Genomic DNA, 19,636 nt, shown 5'->3' on the forward strand with positions numbered 1-19,636 from the left:
TGTGGTGTGTGTGTGTTCTCTGCAGCACATTGAGGACCAGCAGAAGAGGTCTCCGCTGCAGGTCTGTGAGGAGAACAAGCAGAATGACTGGGAGGAGACGGTCAAGCTCCTGCAGCTGACCAATAACAAGCCTGTGAGTGGGATCCCTCGGCCAATCATTTGCTCAGATCCCATCTAACTCGTATCTTTCAGGCCAAATGATTGTGAGAACAGCCAGAACAGCCAGAACAGCCAGAACAGCCAGAACAGCCAGAACAGCCAGAACAGCCAGAACAGCCAGAACAGCCAGGGCCCAGGATAATAGAATAGGACAGTATTTTTTTTTGCTATCCATGATCAGATCAAGATGGCTGATTTCCCTCTATCCTACTCAACACCAGACAGACAGATCTATCCTCCTCAACACCAGACAGACATATCTGATCCTCCTCAACACCAGACAGACAGATCTATCCTCCTCAACACCAGACAGACAGATCTATCCTACTCAACACCAGACAGACAGATCTATCCTACTCAACACCAGACAGACAGATCTATCCTCCTCAACACCAGACAGACAGATCTATCCTCCTCAACACCAGACAGACAGATCTATCCTCCTCAACACCAGACAGACAGATCTATCCTCCTCAACACCAGACAGACATATCTGATCCTCCTCAACACCAGACAGACAGATCTATCCTACTCAACACCAGACAGACAGATCTATCCTCCTCAACACCAGACAGACAGATCTATCCTCCTCAACACCAGACAGACAGATCTATCCTCCTCAACACCAGACAGACAGATCTGATCCTGCAGAGCAAAAAAGAATCAAGATCATTCTGAAGTTTTGAAATACTGGGCCCTGATAACTTTACAAGTTTTAGTGGAACCTGGAGCCACGTACGCATGACAAGGATAGTCAAAGAAATGGTCTGATACATGAACTCGAATCAAATCAAATCAAATCAAATCAAAGTCTATTTATCATGTACACAGGACACAGCTGTAACGGTACAATGACATGCTTGATACCTCTCAACAGGGCAGTGAAATAAAAGAGTAGGAATAAAATATTAACAGAATAATATACAATACAATACACTATATATTCTCAAGTAATAACATTTAAACAATGTGTAGCTCTGGGACCAGGCTGATGATGGCACGGAGGAGAAGAGAATCCAGAAATAGAAGAAACATTTAATATTTATAAAATGTGTGAATCTAAACAAGCGTGTGTGTGTCTGTCTGTGTGTGTGTGTGTGTGTGTGTGTGTGTGTGTGTGTGTCTGTGTGTGTGTGTCTGTGTGTGTGTGTGTGTGTGTGTGTGTGTGTGTGTGTGTGTCAGTATGAGAAGGTGCGTATTTACCGCATGGACGGGTCGTACCGCTCGGTGGAGCTGAAGCGCGGTAACAACACGTCAGTGCAGCAGGTCATGGAAGGCATGCGTCTGTCCCAGGAGACGCAGCAGTACTTCACCATCTGGATCTGCTCCCAGAACCTCAGTGAGTCGCTCACAACCAAGCTGCTTCAGCCTGCCGTTCAGCCTGCCGTTCAGCCTGGCGTTCAGTCTGGCGTTCAGCCTGGCGTTCAGCCTGCGTTCAGCCTGGCGTTCAGCCTGGCGTTCAGTCTGGCGTTCAGTCTGGTGTTCAGCCTGGTGTTCCTACTCTACTCTTCTACCATGCAACTCTGAGCCAAATATTTCAAAACTTTTAATCTAGATCAGAATGATCCAGATTATTTTTTGCGATCCAGGATCAGATCTATGTGTCTCATGTTGAATAGTATAGTATAGTAGATCAGATCTATGTGTCTCATGTTGAGTAGTATAGTATAGTAGATCAGATCTATGTGTCTCATGTTGAGTAGTATAGTATAGTAGATCAGATCTATGTGTCTCATGTTGAGTAGTATTGGGGAAATCAGACCGCTTGATCTGAGCCTGGATAGCAAAAAATCTGATCCAGATAATTATTTATTTTATTTTTTTGCATCAATGTTTAAGATAGTGTGTATGTATCTGTGTTTATGTTGTGCTCAAGCTCTGTGTGTGTGTGTGTGTGTGTGTGTGTGTGTGTGTGTGTGTGTGTGTGTGTGTGTGTGTGTTCCTCCATCAGACCTGCAGCTGAAGCCGTACCACAAGCCCCTGCAGCACCTGAGGATATGGACGGAGATTGTGACGGACCTGACGGTTCTGGACCCCCAGAGGGAGAACCCCCAGCTCTTCCTCCGCAGGGACGTACGCCTGCCCCTCGACATTGAGAAGAAGGTCAACGCTGAGACACAACTCTAGAACATAACTCTTAACTCTAGATCTAGAACTCTAGAACTCGAACTCTTGAACTCGAACTCTAGAACTCGAACTCTAGAACTCGAACTCTAGAACTCTCTAACTATAGAACTCGAACTCTATTACTCATGGAACGGCATTACAATGAGTCTGTCCTCCGATTTCTACCTCCACCAGCCTCCTCTGATGTACATAAATCAATGCATACAAATCCATGATGTTCCCAGTAGGGGGTTATGTTTAACACAGTTGTCTCTGTAGGTGGAGGACCCCCTGTCCATCCTGATCCTGTTCGATGAGGCGCGTCACTGCCTCCTGAAGGGCTTCCTCCCCTCCCCCGACACCAAGCTCATCACGCTGGCGAGCCTCCTGCTGCAGATCATCTACGGGAACTACGAGAGCAAAAAACACAAGCAGGGCTTCCTCAAGTAAGACATGACCCAGCACTGCTCTCTTCACAATGTATGACTACACATTATACATTAATACCAATCAATCATCTCTTGAATGCCACAGCCTATTTGAGTATTGTTGCTGACCATGTGCATCCCTTCATGGCCACAATTGACCCATCTTCTAATGGCTCCTTCCAGCATGATAATGCACCATGTCACAAAGCAAAAGTCGACTCAAACTGGTTTCATAAACATGACAATGAGTTCAGTGTTCTTCAGTTCTTCCCAGTCACCGGATCTGAATCCAATAGAACACCTTTGGGATGTGGTAGAACGAGATTCACACCTTGAAAGTGTACCTGAAAAATCTGCAGGAATTGCGTGATGCAATCATGTCATCATGGACCAGAATCTCAAAGGAATGTTTCCAACATCTTGTGGAATCAATGCCAGGAAGAATTGAGGCTGTTTAGAGAGCAACAGGAGGCCCTACCCAGTATTAGTATAGTGTTCTAATAAAGGGAGTATTACCCAGTATTAGTATAGTGTTCCTTATAAAGGAAGGCCCTACCCAGTATTAGTATAGTGTTGTAATAAAGGGAGTATTACCCAGTATTAGTATAGTGTTCTAATAAAGGGAGTATTACCCAGTATTAGTATAGTGTTGTAATAAAGGGAGTATTACCCAGTATTAGTATAGTGTTGTATTAAAGGGAGTATTACCCAGTATTAGTATAGTGTTGTATTAAAGGGAGTATTACCCAGTATTAGTATAGTGTTGTACTAAAGGGAGTATTACCCAGTATTAGTATAGTGTTGTAATAAAGGGAGTATTACCAGTATTAGTATAGTGTTGTAATAAAAGTGTAATAAAGGGAGTATTACCCAGTATTAGTATAGTGTTGTAATAAAGGGAGTATTACCCAGTATTAGTATAATGTTGTAATAAAGGGAGTATTACCCATATTAGTATAATGTTGTAATAAAGGGAGTATTACCCATATTAGTATAGTGTTGTAATAAAGGGAGTATTACCCAGTATTAGTATAATGTTGTAATAAAGTCCTCGGTTACTATAGGCCTCATTGAGGAGATAAGTTAATATAATAGAATGATATACTGTATATATAAAGGAAGTTACTTTGCACTAATTTTGTGAGACATGCCTGGGCCCAATTAGGCATGACTAGGTAATCAATCAATCAATCAATCAACCAACCAACCAACCAACCAACCAACCAGTCAGTCAGTCACTCAAATGTATTTGTATAGCGCTTTTTACAAGACAATTGTCTCAAAGTGCTTTACAATAAGAACAACACAAAAGAATATCAATAATAAATACAAACAATATGAACTAACACCAAACCATACATAGACCCCCAAAGAGAGGGGAGAGAAACTAGACAGACTGGAGCATTAGATCTGTACTTCACCTTGACTATATCCATGTTGTCTTCACCAGTGAGGAAAACCTGAAGTCTATCGTTCCGATCTCCAAGGTGAAGAGTAAAGCCCACCACTGGACCAACAGGATCCTTCATGAGTACAAGGTTGGTCTTTCTGTTGATTTATACTTTGCTCTAAAATTTGACAATTCTCACCTTGGACTTGGAAGCCATCATTTCATTGTTAACTGGTAAAGGGTTAGGGTTAGGGTTAGACAGTATTACCATCCCACTCGTTGTTTAGGCAACACTTTGGGTTTCTTGTCTTGACATTTTTTTATCTAAATAGCAAGCAGAAAAATAAGGTGAAAAGACGTCACATTTCCACATCAGATTGATCTGTAGATGAATCAACTAACGAGAAACACATCTTCAACCAATGTTTTGAGTGGACTGACAGCCGTAGTGTGAAGCCAACCCCTGGTCTGCCTCTCCTGCCCCTCAGAGCCTCAGCACCAGTGAGGGGGTGAGTAAGGAGATGCACCACCTCCAGAGGCTGTTCCTGCAGAACTGCTGGGACATCCCCACCTACGGCGCCGCCTTCTTCACGGGCCAGGTCTACACCAAGGCCAGCTCCAGCAACCACAAGGTCATACGCGTCTACGTGGGTGTCAACACCACCGGCCTGCACCTCATGAACATGGAGACCAAGGTGAGGAGAGGAGAGGAGAGGAGAGGTGAGGAGAGGAGAATATAGTAGAATACAGTGGAGTATAGTAGAATACAGTAGAGTAGAGTAGGGTTAGGGTTACAGTGGAGTACAGTAGAGAAGAGTATTTTGATACCATTCCTTATCCCATTCCACAATGAGCCCATCCTCCGATTTCTACCTTCACCAGCCTCCCCTGGATTACAGCATAACACGTTGGATATGTACATCTCATGGAGGCAGAACAACTTCTAGACCCAGTACAGGATAGCAAGTGTCCATGTCAGACTAGTTTTAGACAATACTATAAGCCCCAAAGGATGGATCAGTGTAAATGTTGTCTTGTGTCTCCAGGTCCTGCTCATCAGTCTGGAGTTCGGGTCGTTCATGTGGCAGCTGGGTCATGCGGACCAGTACTTCCAGATCCACAGTCTGGAGAACAAGATGAACTTCATCGTCCACACCAAGCAGGTAACTATAGCAACAATAGCAGCTTTATACACCAAACAGGTAACTATAGCAACTACAGCAGCTTAATACAGTAGATGGCGCTGTGTTAAAATGTGGAATTGTTGGAATTGTTTGCTCAGAGCTGTGTTGGTATTAGGCATACTAATGATCTGTAAATACAGTGACCCTGTGTAAGGATTTGGACAGGGAAGTATTTGTTCTTCTTGTGGCTCTATACACCAAAAGTTTGGATTTAAAATCGAACAATTAATATGAGGTTAAAGTACAGATTGTCAGCTTTATTTGAGGGTATTTGTGTACATGTTGGTTTAACCATTTAGAAACAACAACAGTTTTTATACATAGTCCCCAAAAGTACCAAAAGTAAACATGGAAATCCACAAAAGGTGCCAGACTTTGACCTGGTTTGAATTGAATGAAGAGATAAAGGTCTTGTATTGAATGAAGAGATAAAGGTCTTGTATTGAATGAAGAGATAAAGGTCTTGTCTTCGACCGTTCTAGGATCCTCGTCAAACGTGATGAGATGTTCCTGTTCATGTTCTCTCTGCTGTTCTCTCTTTCCAGGCTGGCCTTATTGTGAAGCTGCTTATGAAGTTGAGCGGACAAATGACTCCAAATGACAGAAGTCTGTCAGACAAGTATGCCTATGGTTGATGAGGCGTTCTCCGAGCTGTTCAACTATTATCTGTTGGTTGTTTTGCTTTCTTGTATCGTACCATTTGCTTTTCTGAGGTCTGTTTTTCACCAAATGCATCATTTTGTATCACAGCACACAAGTTTCTTTCACATTGTTTATTTGATATTCCCGTTTGTTGTATTTTACAAATTAATATGTCATGCTCTTATTTTTTCATGGTTGTACATATGTGTATTTAATGGTTCATTTTAATAAATGAATAATATATGAGTGTGATCAATGTCTTCTATTGATTAGCCAGGCCGGTGCTCTGCTTTCAAAGGAATCGGTCTGACAATCTACAAACAAATAATCTAATTTTACAGTTATGGCAACACAAGTATCGCTTAATAATGTTATTTTAATAGTTAGAAGATGTGACATTTAGATTCCACTGAACAATGTAAGAGAGAGCCTAGATGTGCACAAGGACCAATCAGAAGTCAGAACGCCACTAAACTGGGCTGATTCTAACAAAGAGCCGTTTGGGAGCCGAATGAACGATCCGATTCACTGAACCGACTCTTCTGACCACAGCCCACTCGGATGGGAGCACGGGTGACGTCATATAGCCAGACATCAGTCCAGATAGCGACAGCCAATCACGGTGCAGTACGGCGGCCGCGGAGCGTGGAGTTATTTGATGGACGCACCGCGACCAGCCAATGGCGTGGCTCCAGTAGTCAGGCGGGGGAGGGACCAGCAGATGCCGGTAGACCAGGTGAGGCCGGCGGCTGGAGGAGGCTGGAGGAGGCTGACTGACGGGAGGGATATCTGTTTATCTATTTACCCGTTTACCGTGCGACCGCACTGGATGATGTAGAAACGGCATCACAACCGATACCGATTAGTTTGAAACGCGAGGTGCACGCAAATATCACTTGACGGACTTGAGAGAACCAAACACAGAGCATGTCGACGCAGCTGTACCAGAACACGGTCGGGGCGATGGGTGACAACCTGACCTCGGTGGTCCTGGCCGCCTCGGTGGTCACCCTGGCCCTGGGGTACATCTCTAAACTGTTCCTCCAGCAGTCCCACTCCACCGACACACACGCGGTAAGTTAACGTCTAATACCCCGTTACTGCAGGGTGAGGTGAGACGTACCTGGACATGATGGCCTGTTCACAACAGTGGGCGAATCAGTTCCTTATTTGATCCACATGAATGTGTGTTTTTTCTCCTGCAGAAATACCCACCCTACATACCTTCAAACATCCCGTTTCTGGGTCACGCCATTGCATTTGGAAAAAGCCCGATTGAGTTTTTGGAGGATGCATATGAAAAGGTATTGTGATCGATGGACACCAGCAAAAACCTGCATTAAAAAAAAAAGACTCGGAATAGTAAACCAACATGGACAATGATGTCTATCATTTGTATTAGATGACATTTTATAATTTATCAATATATATCAATATAAATGACAAGATAATTACATACATGAACCTCAGGGGAGGCTGGTGGAGGTAGGAATCGGAGGACGGGCTCGTTGTAATGGATGGTATGACGAATGGTATCAATCACACGTTTGAAACCATTCCTAATTCCATTCCATGCATTACAATGAGCCCGTCCTCCGATTCCTACCTCCACCAGCCTCCCCTGAGGAACCTATGACCTTGGTTATTAGATTGTATCCACCATGGTTGCTAAAGCAACGTTTCCCCCCAGTACGGGCCGGTGTTCAGTTTTACCATGGTGGGAAAGACGTTTACGTACCTGCTGGGCAGCGACGCCGCCACGCTGATGTTCAACAGCAAGAACGAGGACCTGAACGCCGAGGACGTTTACTCCCGTCTGACCACGCCGGTGTTCGGTAAAGGGGTCGCCTACGACATCCCCAACCCGGTAAGGCAATAAATAGTTAGCTAAACAGTTAGCTAATGTTCCCATAACGTTCCTTTCGGTCTGGAATGCCGAGAACATTGTAGTAGCGTCCCTGGTGGTCCCAGGTTAGGTTAGTTTGTAAGGCCCCCTGAATGTAGCTTATTACGTTGTTTTATAACGTTATTTCAGACGTATCAGATCGGTCCAGAATGTTTAGTTAGAGTGCTTTGAGGACATTCTAGAACATTTAAGAAGGTTCCCTGTCGGTCCCCTCTGGGGCTGGACCAGGGGAGGCTGGACCAGGACCAGGGGAGGCTGGACCAGGGGAGGCTGGATGTTATGTTTATTGACATTATGGGATGTTAAGAACGTGCAGGGGACCACCAGGGACGTTGTAACATTACTGTGACATTCACGTTGCAGCAACGTTCCGAAACATATTTCTGTTGGCTGGCCCTCCATCAGCTTGGTTTAGGCGGACCCCATGAAGTCACTCAAAGAAATCACACCCGAAATAAGTGTTGTTTGAACACAAAAATCCCCTTTAAAGTCGGACAGATGTCTCATCTCACAAACCTCGGTTCAGAATGCAGTGTGATTCTAACGGTTCCATGTGTGTTGTTGTTGTTGTTGATGTTGATGTGTTGTTGTGTAGATCTTCATGGAGCAGAAGAAGATGCTGAAGACAGGTTTGAACATCGCCCACTTCAAACAGCATGTTAAGATCATCGAGGATGAGACCAAGGAGTACTTCTCACGCTGGGGAGACAACGGGGAGAAGAGTAAGACATGAGACAGACATTACACCAGGGGAGGCTGGGGGAGGTAGAACACCAGGGGAGGCTGGGGGAGGTAGAACGCCAGGGGAGGCTGGGGGTGGTAGAACACCAGGGGAGGCTGGGGGAGGTAGAACGCCAGGGGAGGCTGGGGGAGGTAGAACACCAGGGGAGGCTGGGGGAGGTAGAACGCCAGGGGAGGCTAGGGGAGGTAGAACGCCAGGGGAGGACGGGCTCATTATAATGCATGGAATGACAGAAGATATGGTAGAACATATATGATGGCATCAGTGAGAGAGTAGAGAAGTAACTGCCCTGATAAAACATTAAAAAGAAAATGTTTATTTTTGTATCACTAATAAATACAAAATTGATTATTTGAGGCTTTTAGTGTCGTCTAAAACTAGTCTGAGATGGATGCCTGCTGTCCTGTATTGGGTCTAGAAGTTGTTGTGCCTCTATAAGAGATTGGAGGGTTGATGTACTTATCCATCCTGTTATGCTGGAACATCGGCACACCTGTCTGCTGTTGAGAAGATGAGTACAGTACTGGACGTGACTCTAAACATCCACAACATCTCCCCCTCCCCCCTCTCCCCTCTCCCCTCTCCCCCCCAGACCTGTTTGAGGCCCTGTCAGAGCTGATCATCCTGACGGCCAGCAGCTGTCTCCATGGGAAGGAGATCCGGGGGATGCTGGATGAGAAGGTGGCCCAGCTGTACGCTGACCTGGACGGGGGCTTCAGCCACGCAGCCTGGCTCCTCCCTGGATGGCTGCCTCTGCCCAGCTTCAGGTACAGTACCAACAGCTCAGTCCTCCGTTCTACCCCCACCGGCCTCTCCTGGCCAGCTTCAGGTACTGTAGGAACAGATGGATGTGAAGATGGAGTTACTGTCTTTTTTTGTTTGCTTCAGGTAAAGCAGGGGAGGCTAGTGGAGGTAGAAATTGGAGGACGCGCTCATTGTAATGCATGGAACGATTTGTACCTCCACCAGCCTCCCTGGTGTAGAGATGGTAGACATTCTCCTTAGCTTCAGGTTAAGGCACAGTGCAGCTCTCAGGGTCAATGTGACTGTTCCATCGTCATGGAAACCAAAGTACGTAACGATGTGCCTCCCTAGAACTGTTAGGAGGAGGGATTCTGAGGTAACTAGAGACTGAGGTGGGACTGTTATAATGAGGTGGATTAAAACGTCTGAATGGTGTTTCCTGCGAGCAGGCGGAGGGACAGAGCACACGTAGAGATCAAGAACATCTTCTTCAAGGTGATCCAGAAACGCAGAGACTCCGGGGACAAGGTGGACGACATCCTGCAGACGCTCATAGACGCCACCTACAAGTAAGAACCCCCCCCACCCACCCTAACCCTACCCCCCCCACCCAGACGCTCATAGACACCACCTAAAACTAAGAACCCCACCCACCCTAAACCTACCCCCCCCCCCCACACACACACACACACACACACACACACACAAGACCTGACTCAGAACAGTGGGCGATACTCAACAAAATGTCTGCCTCAAGAGCTTAGTCCAACTGTCTCACCCCATCAGAACTGTCTCACCCCATCAGAACCCTACGTATACCTGCCATACCTGCCAGACATAAAAGTATCAAAGTTACAAACTTTCAGTACACACGTTCAAAGTTTACCAGCTGTCTGAACAAGGACTTGTCATTGGCTGTTCCTCAGGGATGGGCGGCCCCTGAACGATAGTGAGATAGCGGGCATGCTGATTGGTCTACTGCTGGCTGGGCAACACACCTCCTCCACCACCTCTTCCTGGTTGGGCTTCTTCCTGGCACGGGACAAGGCCATGCAGGACCGCTGCTACGCTGAGCAGAAGAGCGCCTGTGGGGAGGAGCTCCCGCCTCTGGACCTGGACCAGGTTAGCCTGCTAGCTGCTGAATCGTCCCGACACGGCAATAAAGATAGATTTTATTTAATTTAAAAAAAAAATTAAATATGTTTTTTGGGCATTTCTGCTTTATTGAGAGAGAGACAGTAGAGATTGACAGGAAGGATGGGTGAGAGAGAGGAGGGATGACATGCAGGATATGTCGAGGGTCGGAATCGAACCAGGAACCTTGCGATTACGTGGTGTGCGCATTAGTGTGCTACACCACTAAGCGCCCCTGTAAAGATAGATTGAAAGGTTATTTTTGGAGTCTAAGCCAGGGCACTAATGGAATACTTGGGGAACAATTACTAAAATGCCCATGATGCATTCTGTTGTGTTTCCAATGTTGTAGCATACGTTGTTATTGTGTTAAGTTGATGTGGCCTGTGATAAATAAATAAATAAATTGATAAAGATATGAGAGATGTCATGGCTGACCTGGTGTCTCTGTTCTCCAGCTGAAGGACCTGAATTTCCTGGACCGCTGTCTGAAGGAGACGCTCCGACTCCGCCCACCGATCATGACCATGATGAGGATGGCACGTTCTCCCCAGGTATGATGGCACTGGGTGGCACTAACTACCGGTACACTCACACGTCATGGTTGGGCATTAGTCAGTCAGGCTGGGGTCGCATTTCGAATGGTATTCCTTGTGACCAGGGGAGGCTGGTGGAGGTAGAAATCTGAGGACAGGCTCGTTGTAATGCATGGAAGGAAAAGTGTTTTACACTGAAGTTGAACTGACAAAATGGCCCTAAGAAGTCCTGTTCTGTCAGTAATCAGGTCAAAGTCCAATGTTATCCTTGAATTCCCTGGAGTGATACTGAACCTTTCTTCACACCCACCTTGACTATTCTAGCTGGTTCCATGTCCAGACTATTATAAAGCCATTTATTGATGATGTGTGTTTAGTTAAATGTGTTTGGGTTAGAGGTTAGGGGTTAGGGTTAGGGGTTGGGGGTTAAGGGTTAGAGAGGTTAGGGTTAGGGGTTGGGGGTTAGGGTTAGAGAGGTTAGGGTGATGATGTACAGTGATGTACATATGATGTACAGTGTGTTGAGACCTTGGTGAACCTCCTCAGACGGCAGCAGGCTACACCATCCCGGTGGGTTAGGGTTAGAGAGGTTAGGGTTAGGGGTTGGGGGTTAGGGTTAGAGAGCTTAGGGGTTGGGGGTTAGGGTTAGAGAGGTTAGGGTTAGGGGTTGGGGGTTAGGGGTTGGGGGTTAGGGGTTGGGGGTTAGGGTTAGAGAGGTTAGGGTTAGGGGTTGGGGGTTAGGGGTTGGGGGTTAGGGGTTGGGGGTTGGGGGTTGGGGGTTAGGGGTTGGGGGTTAGGGTTAGAGAGCTTAGGGGTTGGGGGTTAGGGTTAGAGAGGTTAGGGTGGTATATGATGTACAGTGTGTTGAGACCTTTGTGAACCTCCTCAGACGGCAGCAGGCTACACCATCCCGGTGGGTCACCAGGTGTGTGTGTCCCCGACAGTCAACCATCGCCTGCAGGACACGTGGAGCGAGAGGACGGCGTTTGAGCCCGACCGCTACCTCAACGAGAACCCCGCCGCTGGCGAGAAGTTTGCTTATGTGCCGTTTGGAGCTGGTAGGTGTTTTATAGTATATTATAATTATAATTTATTATTATACTGTTTAAAGTTGAACGTTTATTTCGTTTTAAAGTTCATTATCACCAGGGTCTCAACACACGATCCATCATATTAAAACCGTCTCCTCCTCTCCTCTCCTCCCCTCCCCCCTCCTCCCCTCTCCTCTCCTCTCTCCTCCCCTCCCCTCCCCCCCTTCTCCCCTCCCCCCTCCTCCCCTCTCCTCTCCTCTCTTCCCCTCTCCTCTCTCCTCCCCTCCCCTCCCCCCCCTTCTCCCCTCCCCCCTCCTCCCCTCCCAGGCCGACACCGCTGCATTGGAGAGAACTTTGCCTACGTTCAGATCAAGACCATCTGGTCCACCATGCTGCGTCTGTACGAGTTTGACCTGGTCGACGACTACTTCCCCACGGTGAACTACACCACCATGATCCACACCCCCCACCACCCCCTTATCAGATACAAGAGGAGACAGCACTGATCCCCACCCCCCTCACCCCCCCCCCATCAGATACTAGAGACAACAACACTGAGAGACTGAGCAGAAACACACACAGGAGATAAAGGGGTTAAGAGCAGATATTCAGCCTTCCTGCTTGGCTTAGATAAATGCTTGAATTTAGGATTGGACTGATTGCCTCCATAGGCGTGTCTGTGTCGGCTGCCGTCAGTATGTTGAAATGCAGATAGTTTAGATAAATGAAAATAGATCGCATTATTTTTGGTGTCTACTTCATTTTTTTCATTTCTAGCATTAGAAGCGACATGGCGGTAAAATCCATTGTGATTTAAAAATTCTTAGACATTACGAGTGTCATCGAGAGGGTATTTCCATTATTAAAGGATATGTCCAGATTTTTTATGTAAATTACATGCCGTAGAAGAGTACCAACACTATTAATTCGCTCGGTTTTGAGAAATTTACAGCATAACTATGCTAAGCTAGCTGACACAGCAATAGCATAACTATGCTAAGCTAGCTGACACAGCAATAGCATAAGTATGCTAAACTAGCTGTCACAGCAATAGCCCCATCATGTTTCCGCACCAAAAGGCTCATCTGCCCATTCAAATGTTAAATATCCTGGTAATGATACAAGTTCCTTACAAACAGACAACATGCTGACATCATGTCTTAAAAATCACTTTCCCTGGGTGAAGTGCTGATGCTAGCAACCCTAGTATAGTAGTACAGATTTTCAGAGTAAAAAGCACTTAGAAACCAACCCTAACCCTGTCTCCAACAGTTTACCACTGATCTCTGTTCACCTGTGAATCCTTCAAACTGATGTGAAGAATTCACTTTGGATGGAGTTCAGTATACGTCCAGCATTTACACCGTGGTGTTGTACAGTGATAGAAGACCAGGGCCCAGTATTTCAAAACCTTTAATCTTGATCAGAACACTCTGATTTCCCCTGTATACTAAAAATCTGCCAGATAGATCTGATTCTGGATCGCAAAAAATAATCTGGATCATTCTGATCTAGATTTTAAAGGTTTTTAAATACTGGGGCCAGGAGTGTATCTGAATGTTTGCTGGTCTGATCCATGCCGTGCCTTGAAGATAGAAAATGACTTGAAGAGCTGTTGTTTTTCCCAGCTGTAGAGGTAGTGACATCACTGGGCCATTTACTGTATATAGACATGATGACGTCTTGGCTTCACAAGATTTTCAGGAAATGCAATGTCCTGTTTGTGTGGCTGCTATACTGTGTACCTTTACAACTGTTAATGAAACCTAATGAAGATGTGATCCTGCCCTCAAATCAAGTAGTTATTTTGTGAAATGTCTCAGCAAAGCTGAATAAAACAATACAACAACAACATCATCATTCAAATGTTATAGTTTCATCTTTATTTCAGTTGTTGACAAAATACCCAGAAAAGCGCCTACCCTTTACAAAAATATGTCTTCTACAAATGTCGTCTGCAGTCCAGAGACCCGTCTATTAAAACACAGTGTAGTGTAGATGTATCCAGCAGCCTCCTCAACAATAAAGCCAAACATTCCCTTCAGAGTCTCCCACCCACATAAAAGTACATACAGTATAAATTATTTATTTTTTTAAGTTAGCATTCCACAAATAGACATTAAACGTGATTGTAGTCCATCCACAACAAAGAGGCAGACCAAAGTCACAAACATAGAAGGGTTAGGGTTAATCCTAACCCTAACGTGATTGTAGTCCATCCAGACCAAAGTCACAAACATAGAAGCGGTTTCAAGTGCTGGCGATGAAAAGCCTGATTATAAGATGTCTTACACAAAAAATTATTTTTGGTCCCCACGAAATATACTGTACACAGCAGAATGATACAAAACATCAGCTCAGCAGATGAAAAGGCAACTGCGTTTCTTCAAGCCGTTCCAAATTCGATTATCAGCTTCTATCTTCTAATTCCAAAGTGCAATTGAGCATATGAAGACGAACCTACAGACAGGATTAAAAAGAACATTAAATTAATAATTTAAGCATATTTTATTGGAATAATTTATTTCCTTGAAAGGAGTTTTTTTTTTTAATGTTATTCAGCTACAGATAGTGAATTATTTATTGGGTTCATGAAAGAATGATAATTGTGTTTAAGAGTGACAGAGGCTACAGAGTGACAAGTGTGTATGAAAGAGAGAGAGAGAAGAAAGTGAGTTCATGTGAGTAGAAAATCTGCTGCCACTTGTATAGTTGTGTGTGTGTGTGTGTGTGTGTGTGCGTTACCTGACTGCACGCTCCCTAGCCTCCTCTGCAGGGCCTCCAGTCTGGAGATGTAGTCTGTCAGCGCCCGGTCCGGGTCGTAGTTCTGGAGGTGGGAGCAGGTCAGACCCGCCTCGCCCGGCACGGGGAACCTTCACAACATAAACTTCATTTTAGTTCAAACATCATCTGAGTAAATCAAGTATGCCACTGTTTATAATGATACCACTGTATTGTAAAGATACATGTTTATTTTTATTTTTTATATATATATACAATATATACTTTATTTTCATTTTATAACTTCAAAATGATATACCACAAAACAGAAACAAAAGCACTCACGTAGAGAAAAGCAAACAAAACAAACAGAAAAAAAGTCACATACAGAATTAAACATCCAAGTAGAATATGTGTGTAGATGTAGTAGGGGTTGTGTGTGTAGATGTAAAGCTGAGTGGGGGTTGTGTGTGTGTACATGTGTACCTGTGCTGTGTGGAGGACAGGGCGGACCGTGGTGAGTCTCGGCCGGTACGCCCCCTGCTGGCCCCTCTTCCCCCGTACACCTCCACACTCCCAGGGTGCAGGTAGGGAGACTCCGTCCTCACCTCGTTACCTGAGGAGGGAGGGGGTGGAGGGGGAGAGACAGAGAGATGAGATGAGATTTATTTAACCTTTATTTGAACACAAGGGGAGTAATCGTGCGATTTAGGGGTCTTTAAGGAGGTCCAGCACCCCCTGGACAGCTGCTCCATCCAGTCACAGACGTCTGTCAGACATCTGAAATATAACCCTCATTTTCCTTGCTAGCAGCGCTGTTGTGAGATTTATAACAGTTTATTTAGCCGTTTAGTGCTTATATTCTGTATTTGTGAACTTTGCCTTTCTCTGTAATATTAAGGGACCACATTTTATATATATGTAATTGTTTTTACTCCAGACATCCCTATTATTGACCTTTATTGTACTTGCAAACTGGTCAAAAGTCTTTCGGCGAAATTGGCCGTTTTGAATCCAAACTAGGTGACCGAGGTGATTATTGGAGATGAGAGGGTTTTAGACAGAGCCTGACTGCCTGGTCTGGATCACTGCTGTCTGGATCACTGCTGTCTGGATCCAAGACTTAACACCAACAGACGGAGGTGAGAAGGGGATCAATACTTCATGACCTCTAACCGAAAAACAACTGCCGTTTGGAAAGTTTGAGGTGAGAGAGCTGTTGTTGGCTGGATGGAATCCTCTGTTAGCTAGCCAGAGGAACGTTGAGCAGCATTAGAAAGAAAGAAAGACTGTTTATTTGCCATGCAATCAATTCACATCAATTGTTGGAATGGGTCTTTTTGCACACACCCCCCCCGAGACAACACACACGCACTGCACACCCCCCCTCCGAGACAACACACGTGCAGACCCCCCCAGGGAGAACAGAGCGCTGGGCTCTGGGCACAGGGTCAGCCAAGTCAGCGCCCCTGGAGCAATTCGGGGTTAAGTGCCTTGCTCAAGGGCACAACGGCAGTGGTAGGGACCTGGATATGCTGCCAGTAACCCTCCAGTCACCAACTCACATCCAGATCCCTCCTGGAGCGGGGATCGAACCAGCAACCTTCCGATTGCTGGCCGGCCTCTTTAACCTCCAGGCTACCTGCCGCCCCATTAGCTAACTTAGCTGATCAGAAAAGTCAGTTTGTGGTGTGAAAATGATCTGGCTAACAAAGTCAGACAGCTAGCTAGCTATATCATCAGAGGAGCTAACATTATGTTAGTAGCTGGAGGAACCAGTTCGCTCGACTAGTATTAACTGGTATACTGGTAGACTCCTTGCTGTTCCTCAAGCTCTAACGTTAGTTGTTCTCTGGATCCTGGCGATCTGTGTGAAATGGGTTAGCTAGTTAGCTAGGGATTAGGTTAGCTAGTTAGGGATCAAGTGCCTGAATCCACCAGTGCCTCCAATCCTCTCCCTTGGTCAAATAAATCCCAGATTGTTCCTGTAATGTAAACGATACAACACTTGATTAAATACATGTTTTCTACCTTATTTTGCTCCGTCTTTATTATTTGTTCTTATTTGTTTCTCCTGTGAATTGGACCAGAGTCTCTGCATCGTAAACTGATGACCGTCTGTCTAAGCGGAAACATACCTTCATATCTTCACCTACTCAACCCACTGATCCTCCAGAGGTCCCTGGCCTCTCCTTCAACAACTAAGCACCTGATCAATTCCATTGAGTGTTTATTCCATCGGGGTGTGGTCTCACCTGGCGTCTGGCCCAGGCCGTTCCTGTTGACGTTGGCGGAGGAGGACCCCACCCCTGTAGCCTTCTGCCACCGTTTAACCAGGAACCGCATCCTGAAAGAGGAGGCATGTGTCATTCAAACAGCTGGACGGGTAGATTTGTGTTAGCATTGAAACCCTGAAGAAGGCAATGTGCTGCCAAAATGTTAAATTAATAATTAGCATCGGAGCAAGAGTGTGACTCTCTTTCTTTTGGGCTAGATGTGTGTGACTTCACAGAAGGACCACTGAAATATCATACTGTCTGACATGATGGCAGACAACAATGAATTTCTCAAATTAGGATTCAGCCATATATATAATACATGGAATGGAATGAGGAATGGTGTCAAACATGTATATATAAACATGTGTTTGATACTATTCCTAATTCCGTTCCCTGTATTACAATGAGCACGCCCTCCGATTTTTACCTCCACCAGCCTCCCCTGGATTCAACCTAATAAGGCCATGTCCAGAAACTATTTCCTAGCTCATTCTGGCTCTGAACTACTGTAGATCTGAACTGTGCTATATCTGGCTTGGATACAGATATGTTAAGTAACAATTTTGCCTATCCATGTAACCTCTCCAATGTTCACTAATCTACCCCAGTGTCTAGGGAGCAGGAGCTAGATTGTTACTGTACTGGGCTCTGATGATGATGTCTAGGGAGCAGGAGCTACAGGCTGTTACTGGACTGGGCCCTGATGATAATGATGCTCTTCAAGCTGCAGTTCTCATGTTCACCTGGAGAGGGCGATGGATACGCGGACGGCCGAGCGGAAGCGTGTGAGGCCCCTGCGGTGCGGGGAGAGGGGGGAGGGGGAGGGTCGGACGCCCATCCTGGAGATGAGGGACAGCGTGGCCTCCTCACACTCCTGGAAGCCTCCCAGCAGCAGAAGGAGGTACTTCTTCTGGTAGATCAGAGCCTTCCGGAAGCTCTCAGAGCGCAGGTACCTCCCATACATCCTCTGGAAGAGAAACGGGGTGGAGGGGTGGATGGCGGGGTGGATGGCGGGGTGGAGGGGTGGATGGCGGGGTAAGGGGTTGAACAGGTGTGGGTGTCAGGGAAAGAGGCAGGCTCAAAGATTCCAGCACTGATGAACAAGGTGCTAGTGTTTATTCGTATGTGGTTGTCGTTATGACTGTTTTGGCGTTACTGTAACTCCTCATATGTAAATATTTACTTTGTTGACTTTCTTTTACCAACAACTGTGTTCTATTAGTTGATCTGACTGTCCTCAAGATAAATGATAGTAAGTGAATGTTTGTACAACGGGAGTATATATATCAGAGTTGGGGAGTTTCTGTGAAATGTTCTTTTCCAGCTCACCTTCAGGGCAGCGTTGTCGGCCTCTGGTCCTGCCGTGTCTCCCAGGGCCTCCGTCCTGATCTCTCCCCTGAGGCGGGCCACCTCAGCCTGGGCCAGACGCAGCGTCTTCTCCAGCCTGCTCCTCTCCCTGATCCAGGCCTGGCGCTCCGAGGAGAACAGGGCGCTGGCCGCCTCCTGCCTGTCCACCAGGGGGCTCCGGCTGGACTGGAGGGGTGGAGAGAGAGAGGGGGGGTCTTACTGTATGATGTGGTTGGTGTCAATGAAAGTCATATCTCCACATCAGGAGAGGCTGGTGGAGGTAGAAATCGGAGGACGGGCACATTGTAATGCATGGAACAGAACGAGGAACGGTATCGATACCATGCATTACAATGAGCCCATCCTCCGATTTCTACCTCTACCAGCCTTCCCTGGTCCATCTACATCCCCGAGGTCAGGTGACTCACGCTGTCTGCGGCCCCCGGCCCCCCCCTGTAGCGCCTCCTCTCCTCCTCCAGACGCAGCGTCTGGTTACGCAGGTCGTTCTTCTCCTCCGTCAGCCGGGAGACGAAGCCTGTGAGCTCAGCGTTCTGCCTCAGCAGGCGCTCCGACAGGGAGGAGGAACCTCCCACTAGCAGGGCGGTGCTCTGGGGACACAACAGATCACATCAGGCCTGGCTAGGGCTGCAACTGGTATTTGGGATGGCATTCTGAGTGGATGAAACCCTAAACATGATCCAGTGTGATTGGCTCTAACTCACCTCGGGGGCAGACGGTAGAGCTGGAGATTGGCGCAGCATTGAGATGACATCATCAATGTTGGACTGCAGCCATGACAGCGCCTCACTATCCACTTCCGTAGTCAGCCTTGGAACACACACACACACACACACACAGACAACAACCAATCACATTAGATCTGGAGAGCTCGAGCTACCAGTCAGTTAACATGGGCTGGGGATTTCACCAGAATCAACTCTGACTGTCTCTCAACCCTTTAACAATTCTGAATGAGTGATCAAGAGCATTTCATCACTGCTATTTCAATATGGACGCTTTGAAACATAACTCTGAACCATAACCACTTAAGAAATGGTATTACAGTGTCTCATACCTCATTTAAAAGTAGATATTCTACGTGGTTTTGATGGCTCAGTTAGAGAATGGTGCTTCCAACACCAGAGTTGTCGGTTATAAACCAGCACAAGCCACATTATTAACTAATTTAGTGCCAAGGGTGAATAAAGTCGCCCAAATTGTGCCACGGGTGACTTTATTCACCACAAATGCATAAATGATGACGCTTCATTTTGTAGCCAATCAAAG

The 19,636-nt window shown here is 46.2% G+C and overlaps 3 protein-coding genes across 3 annotated transcripts in view; 2 read left to right on the forward strand and 1 right to left on the reverse strand.

Annotated features, from left to right (window-relative positions):
• Nucleotides 1-6,155, forward strand: part of krit1 (KRIT1 ankyrin repeat containing) — a 12,972-nt gene extending 6,817 nt beyond the window's left edge. The window contains exons 10-17 of the mRNA XM_083680114.1: nucleotides 26-133; nucleotides 1,342-1,498; nucleotides 2,111-2,262; nucleotides 2,545-2,711; nucleotides 4,144-4,231; nucleotides 4,572-4,778; nucleotides 5,130-5,246; nucleotides 5,813-6,155. Of these exons, the coding sequence (XP_083536240.1) occupies nucleotides 26-133; nucleotides 1,342-1,498; nucleotides 2,111-2,262; nucleotides 2,545-2,711; nucleotides 4,144-4,231; nucleotides 4,572-4,778; nucleotides 5,130-5,246; nucleotides 5,813-5,902 (1,086 nt within the window). The 3' untranslated portion in view covers nucleotides 5,903-6,155. The remainder of the gene's footprint in view (nucleotides 1-25; nucleotides 134-1,341; nucleotides 1,499-2,110; nucleotides 2,263-2,544; nucleotides 2,712-4,143; nucleotides 4,232-4,571; nucleotides 4,779-5,129; nucleotides 5,247-5,812) is intronic.
• Nucleotides 6,156-6,640: 485 nt separating this feature from the next.
• Nucleotides 6,641-13,864, forward strand: cyp51 (cytochrome P450, family 51). The gene is made up of 10 exons (XM_083681065.1): nucleotides 6,641-6,983; nucleotides 7,115-7,213; nucleotides 7,600-7,776; nucleotides 8,411-8,537; nucleotides 9,150-9,324; nucleotides 9,751-9,870; nucleotides 10,228-10,423; nucleotides 10,894-10,989; nucleotides 11,861-12,029; nucleotides 12,330-13,864. The coding sequence occupies exons 1-10, from the start codon at nucleotides 6,837-6,839 to the stop codon at nucleotides 12,506-12,508; spliced, it is 1,485 nt and encodes a 494-aa protein (XP_083537191.1). The 5' UTR covers nucleotides 6,641-6,836; the 3' UTR covers nucleotides 12,509-13,864.
• akap9 (A kinase (PRKA) anchor protein 9) overlaps nucleotides 13,863-19,636 on the reverse strand; it is a 75,470-nt gene continuing 69,696 nt past the window's right edge. Inside the window, exons 48-55 of the mRNA XM_083680511.1 lie at nucleotides 19,072-19,177; nucleotides 18,778-18,957; nucleotides 18,332-18,535; nucleotides 17,746-17,969; nucleotides 16,979-17,070; nucleotides 15,210-15,339; nucleotides 14,748-14,875; nucleotides 13,863-14,462 (exon numbers count right to left, since the gene is read on the reverse strand). Of these exons, the coding sequence (XP_083536637.1) occupies nucleotides 14,419-14,462; nucleotides 14,748-14,875; nucleotides 15,210-15,339; nucleotides 16,979-17,070; nucleotides 17,746-17,969; nucleotides 18,332-18,535; nucleotides 18,778-18,957; nucleotides 19,072-19,177 (1,108 nt within the window). The 3' untranslated portion in view covers nucleotides 13,863-14,418. The remainder of the gene's footprint in view (nucleotides 14,463-14,747; nucleotides 14,876-15,209; nucleotides 15,340-16,978; nucleotides 17,071-17,745; nucleotides 17,970-18,331; nucleotides 18,536-18,777; nucleotides 18,958-19,071; nucleotides 19,178-19,636) is intronic.

The sequence above is a fragment of the Argentina silus genome, assembly GCF_951799395.1.
Source record: "Argentina silus genome assembly, chromosome: 11".
NCBI classification, from domain to species: domain Eukaryota; kingdom Metazoa; phylum Chordata; class Actinopteri; order Argentiniformes; family Argentinidae; genus Argentina; species Argentina silus.

Excerpts from the sequence above, each read along its gene's own strand:
- cyp51 (XM_083681065.1), top strand. The coding sequence starts at position 6,837 with ATGTCGACGCAGCTGTACCAGAACACGGTCGGGGCGATGGGTGACAAC. Across the intron at positions 7,777-8,410 it reads CCTACGACATCCCCAACCCG|ATCTTCATGGAGCAGAAGAA; the intron begins GTAAGGCAATAA and ends GTTGTTGTGTAG. Across the intron at positions 10,990-11,860 it reads GGATGGCACGTTCTCCCCAG|ACGGCAGCAGGCTACACCAT; the intron begins GTATGATGGCAC and ends GAACCTCCTCAG.